This window comes from Rhinolophus sinicus, chromosome 16 (genome assembly GCF_057876585.1).
Source record: "Rhinolophus sinicus isolate RSI-liver-muscle chromosome 16, RSI-T2T, whole genome shotgun sequence".
NCBI classification, from domain to species: domain Eukaryota; kingdom Metazoa; phylum Chordata; class Mammalia; order Chiroptera; family Rhinolophidae; genus Rhinolophus; species Rhinolophus sinicus.
In genome coordinates this window covers 124,520,237-124,526,236 of record NC_142516.1, presented here as the reverse complement: position 1 = coordinate 124,526,236, position 6,000 = coordinate 124,520,237, and the positions used below count along the sequence as shown (strand labels likewise).

General features: G+C 45.5%; 1 protein-coding gene across 3 annotated transcripts in view; it reads left to right on the top strand.

The window, feature by feature from the left end:
* Nucleotides 1–1,633: 1,633 nt before the first annotated feature.
* Nucleotides 1,634–6,000, top strand: part of LOC109457569 (low-density lipoprotein receptor-related protein 2-like) — a 46,835-nt gene continuing 42,468 nt past the window's right edge. For all 3 annotated transcript variants that reach the window (XM_088793407.1, XM_088793406.1, XM_088793408.1), the window contains exons 1-2: nucleotides 1,634–1,800; nucleotides 4,547–4,660. In XM_088793407.1, the coding sequence (XP_088649533.1) occupies nucleotides 1,725–1,800; nucleotides 4,547–4,660 (190 nt within the window). In that variant the 5' untranslated portion in view covers nucleotides 1,634–1,724. The remainder of the gene's footprint in view (nucleotides 1,801–4,546; nucleotides 4,661–6,000) is intronic.

Here is a 6,000-nt window from a genome sequence, read left to right as displayed (position 1 = left end):
GTATTATATTATATTATATTATATTATATTATATTATATTATATTATATTATATTATATTATACTCAGTCTTATAGTAAAATAAGACCAGGTCTTATATTAATTTTTGCTCCAAAAGATGCATTAGAGCTGATTGTCCAGCTAGGTCTTATTTTCAGGGAAACACGGTACTTACCACTAGCTTCAATGACTTCTTGTGTGGAAAACTTGTCTATATTCTTATAACCCTGAGTTGCTCTATTTGTGTCACTGAATACCATTAAGCATCTGAAGAGATATGGTTCCAAAGCAGCATTATTTCAGCAGAAATCAATATGACGTCTCAGGAGCTTTTTGTTAAAAGTAGAAGGCTTATGCAATCAGAGCATACAACAAATTTAAAGAAAACTTCAGAGCATATGGCATTCTGCCGCCTTCCAAGTGTGGTTTGATGGGACCAGCAGTGAACATGAAGAGGAGGTATGATTTAAAGAAAGCTGGTGGAATATTGTGTTGCAAATAAAATCTAAGAAGGCACTTTGCAATTCACTTCTCCGTTTCTATTTTTTCCTGGTGTTTTATTGCTGCCTTTCATTCCCAAACACTATAAATGTTCTTTGCCAGTTTTACATTCTAAATTATAACTCCATCCTGTTCTCTCCAAGAATCTGACACTTACTTCTCCTTGAATATGGGAAGGAAGGAATCTCACAGCTTAGCTAAGGAAGGGGGTGGGAGGGTGGTCTGTGCTTGTGGGAATGTGTCACAAACTCTCATTTTTATTCATCATTTTCTCCCTAACCAGCAAAATTTGGTTAAAATGACCTCTAAATTCTTCCAGTCCTATAAATCCACAACCTGACCAGGATTATGTTTGACTCTGGTTTGGACCCATCAAATTCAATCCATTCCATGTCCAGTTGTTGATTAAAGCATTCCACTCCTGGCAGTGAGTCAGACTCAAAGGGAAATGGTGTTTTTCAGGGCTTTGTGCTGTTACCTTTCTTTTGTACAGTTTGCCGATCACCAACCAAAGAAGATTGACAGCTCAGAGCTGTCATTACAGACCCAGGGTCATGAAAACCTAATTCTGCCTAGGTGTGCTAGGGAGGCAGAGAGGGAGTCCTCTCCAGAGAACAGCCCCAGAGACCAGTAGTCACAGCGTTGCCCTCAGTTTGGAAGCTATTGAACACCTGCTTTGCAACGGGAGGTCTGAAAGCCAGCAACAAAGACATCACCTGTGAGTTTGTTAAAATCTCACACCCTGCCCCAGACCTGCAGAAGCGGAGTCTGTGTATGAAGGATATATCAAGTGATTCTTGGACATATAAGTTTGAAAAGATTTTAGTTAAGTGTCGCTGACCACCCAACCTTGTCCCCAAGTGTAGCAAGGGCCCTCAATTAGCTGGGTGTCTGCTGTTTCACTGCAGGAGGGGCCCGGCGTCCTGGCCATTCCTCGCCACCGAGGAGCTGGAGAGAGACGGACACAAGGAGCAGCGATGGCCCCGAAGCCTCCGCTCCTACCTGGGCGTCCCCCCCCCCCCCCCACCGAGCGACGGCGCCAATTCTTCCCAGTCCCTCGCCCCCCACCCAGCGGTCCCCAATGAGCGGCGGGAGCGGGAATAAAGCCCGCCTCCGGCGCCCCCGCCCTCCTCCCCGCCTGGGGTTTCCTCAGGCGAGTGCGGCTCCATCCTGGAGGCATCGCACGCAGCTCGGGGTCCCCCGCGCTCAGTCCCCTGCCGGTCCATGGGTCGCCGGGCGTTCCTTCCGTTTCTGCTGCGGGTGCTGGCCGCGCTAGGCGGCCTCGGGGGCTGCGGGGCCGGTGAGTGGGGCTCGCGGGCGCGCTGGGGAGGAACTGCACCCCACTCTGCAGGGAGCAGGGGGCGCGGGCTGCGGGCGCTGCAGGGGCGGGGGGCAAAGGAGAGCTTGGACTCTTGCTCATTGTGCAACCACACCTCCCAACACACACATTGTGCAGTGACAGTTTCTCTAGGAGGGCGAGGCTGGCCTTCTGAAGGGACCGCCAGGTGAGTTTCTTGCGGTTATCCTGTACACGCCTGCCCCGCGGGTGGGAGGGTAAGGGGACTCAGCGGAAGAATTCGGTGTCGTTCCTTCTGTGGTCCTCAAGCGGGTGGGAAAGAAGCTCTCGCCACACCTGAGGGCAGGGCGCACCTTCCTGTCCCCAACGTCCAGGCCGAGTGGGATTCGCTTTCTAGCCTGTCTCTGATGCGCGCGCCGCTCGGGGTTTACTAGGTAGAAAACTGAGCCACTTCGATGCCAGGCACCTCGAGAAGCGGTGCCTCACTCCAGAAAACCCTCGGGGAAATGGACTTGGGTCTGAGGTGCAGTTAGGAAGCTACTTCCGGCTGCAATAGATACCACTCCGGTTTCGGCAGTCCCCAAGGCATAGGAGAGCTGAGCTGCAATGCCAGGGTGACAGAGACACCCACGGTTCGGAAAGGTCGGTGGCTGGCGACCTAGCCCGGTGTGGTAGGTGCCCAGGATTTGTCAAACCACCTGACCCGCAGGCTTGCCTTTCCTTCCTGACAGGTGCCCCTGAGTGGCCCCCATGGATAGAAAGCAGGCTTTACATCATTTTAACTTGTGCAGACCCTTTCTTGGTCAAGGTGCTGTTAAGCAGTTGGGGGGAGGAGCCACTTAACACCTGTGTGGTTTGTGTTCCGGGAGGGATGCTAACTATCCCCGATTTTTGCCTCACCGGGTGGAGCAGCTCTGCTGTGGCAGTAAGCCCTTGCTCTGTGGGGTGTTTGCACTACTCCTGAAATAGGATTAAAGTTATTTGTGTTCTTTACTAAGCTATGCTTCCCAACACCTTCTGGTATGAAGACATCGTTATAACGTCTGATTTGGAACAGCATACGATCTTTGTCCTTTGTATATTGACAGACTATGAGAAAGCTACCATAAATTTAATGCATAAATAACTATATTAACAAATAAATTTCTTGTTTATTCACAGCAAGCATTTACCTAAATTTGGAAAGTAATGTTTGAGACCCATCTGCCGATAATGTGTAGAATCTATACACACATTTAGTCTCCAGACTGAGAATCACCAGGGCAAAGTATTTTTCAAGGTGTGACTCATTTAGCAGTGTGAGTCTTTGAGGGCTGACTGCAGCCTGAATTGGGATCCTTCTGGAAGGATCTGCTGGAAGAGAGAGCAGAAGAATTAATGCCGTATGAGCATTTATGTGGTGGGTACTGTACCAAGTGGCTTTGTGATCATTTACTCCCTGAATCTTCTTAGGATTACTTATTTACTAGCCTCATTTTATAGACAAGAACACCGAGGTCCAGAGAGAGGAAGTTGCACTCCCGAAGTTGTGTTGTTAGTAAGAAGTTGTGTTGTTAGTAAGAAGTTGTGTTGTTAGTAAGAAGTTGTGTTGTTAGTAAGCGGTCTAACCAAAACCCCAACGTGGGTAGCCTGATGACCCAGCCTGTGCGCCCATATTAGTGGTTGATAACATCACCTGCTCTCAATTTCATGGTTTTGGGTGAGTTAAGTGAGATTACCTGGATGGTATGTGAGTAGATGGCAAAGTTATTACCTATTCATTGATAACCAGTACTTCCTGGATATTTTATCTAAAATAGCTTTTATAAGCTAGCCTTAAAAGAATCAAACATTGAGTAACTGCTAACAGCATTATCTTAGAAGTAGACAAGTATAAGACTAAGACGTGGTGCCAAGAAGGTATGTTTATACAATGACCTCCCATTGTGTAATTTCCATTACATAGTTTTGTGTACCACTTTCCACTCCATGTGCACGAATTGTCCCTGCGAGTAGGACTGCTGGGTCTTGCAGAGACCTCTACTAGTACAGATCATGTGACTTATGTTTAATAGGAACCAAGGATTGGCTTTTTCTCTTTGAAAGTTAGAACAGTATTGTAAATTCATTACAGTCAGCCTTCCTGGAGCTTCCCTCTGAGGACCACATTACATAACAGACTTATTTTTGACCACTAATCATTCAAGGTTGATAAACATATGTTCATGACTTAAATAAAACTGATAGTATAGATCAATCTCTTACAAATAACTGAAAACTTTCAAATATTTGTAACCAGGCTATTTAGAGGCATTTTTATAAAGATAGTGTGTAGGACCAAACACCCCATTTCATTTGAAGATGTGTCTCCACATGTCTAAAAGTAAACAAGAATCAAGTGCTTTGAACCTAGATCTCTAAACTTGCAACTATTCATACACCGAGTCTTTAAGACCAAACTAGAGCTGGAAGAAGTATGCATGTCGCTTTAAACACAAGTGTTAAATCTGCCCCATTCTAATAGGAAAACAGGGAAACAAATGGCAGTACTCAAGCAACAATTCCGCAACATTAGAAAGAACCCTTCTCAAGGGTCGTCACTGGCACACTCGCATAGGTTTTTATGGTAACGAATTCCCTAGTGTTCCCTAGTGTTGGAGGAAGGTCTATCAAAATGACCACTGATGGCAGCTTATCGTGAAAAGGTGCTCTCTTGTACCCAAGGAAGCCAGGAACTCTCATGGCTTTGCCTCTTGATCATCCAATGCAGATGAACTACATTGTAACATGACGAGGCAAGTTGCATGTGGAGAGAGATGCATTCCTGTGGCCTGGCTGTGCAATGGAGAGCGAGAGTGCCCTGATGGGACAGATGAGCAGTGTGGTAAGCACTTCTCCTTCCTGCATCACGTAGTCGTCCATGTCTGGCCCTTACTGCTATGCGCTCAGCCAGTACTGTCAGTTCTCATGGTTTTCACCCTCCTGGGGGGTATTCAGAAATACTGGGTGTTCTGTGCTGCTGCAGTCTTCCAGTGGGTGCTTTTTTAAGTGTTGGTAGCAGTGCTATCAACACAAGTAGAAGACTAGTTGGGATGGAACATCCAGCAAAAGTCTGGCTCCTTCCCTTAAAGTCAGGCACAAACCCCTGTGGCAGTTACTCAAACTGGAATAAAACAGAAATTCCTTTATAGGAAACCCTTGCCGACCCCAGTGAACACAATTACTTTTATATGTGATAAGCTAGTTCAACTTTTACGTACTCAGAGATTTTATATGGCTAAAACACAGCTTTGCAAGTTGAGTTCAAAGAAAGCTACAAAACCAGAGAAGCCAAGTTAGCCGTTTGGGAAATGTCTTGCTGAAATAAGGCTTAACTACTTCCGTGCTAAAAGTGCTCAAAGCCCCAGAAGGGACCCATGAGCGCCTGTATATGAGGAAAGCCTGTTAACAGATGCCTCGCGTTCTTGTGCAGTGAATATGGAAGGGGAAAATTTCCTCATTAAAAGAGGAAAACCCCCAAAGTACTTGGTGAGTACTACATTCTTTTTCTATACCCCACATCCACATTCATGGTGGTCATTTACTGTAGCTAATTTGACATGAAACCTTTGCTATTAAAATGAGTAATATTATAGGTTAAAAGTGCATACTTGCAGAAATGCCTTGTGCTATGCTCCCCATACACTTCAACCCGGTTCCCCAAGTTTTTATGCTTCTGCCAGTAGGCATACTTCGGTGGAAATACTTGAAGGTCTAATTAAACCAACAACTAACAGTTCCCAGGTTGTCCTAGACCTTAATATAGTCTCAAATGCCTAAGGAGTTTAAAGAAGTCAACCTATAAACCTGTACTCTCCAATACAGTGGCCACTAGCCACATGTGAGGATTTAAATTGAAATAAAATAAAATATTCAGGGTTTTTTTTGTTTTGTTTTGTTTTTGTCATGCTAGCCACATTTCAAACACTCAGTAGCCACATGTGATAATTCTGGACAATGCAGATATAAAACGCTTCCATTATAACCGGAAGTATTACTGGACAGTAGTGTTCTAGAAGAATAGTGGGGAGGATAAGCTTTGTTGTTCTGCTAGGTGATTGCCCCTCGGTAGGGTAAGGGTACTATGATATCACCGGGGTAACATGAAAAGGACAGGCAAGTTTTGGGTTGACTCCACTGGCAAATCAGGAAATAATTATTCCATAGCTGATGAAAATAGTTCAT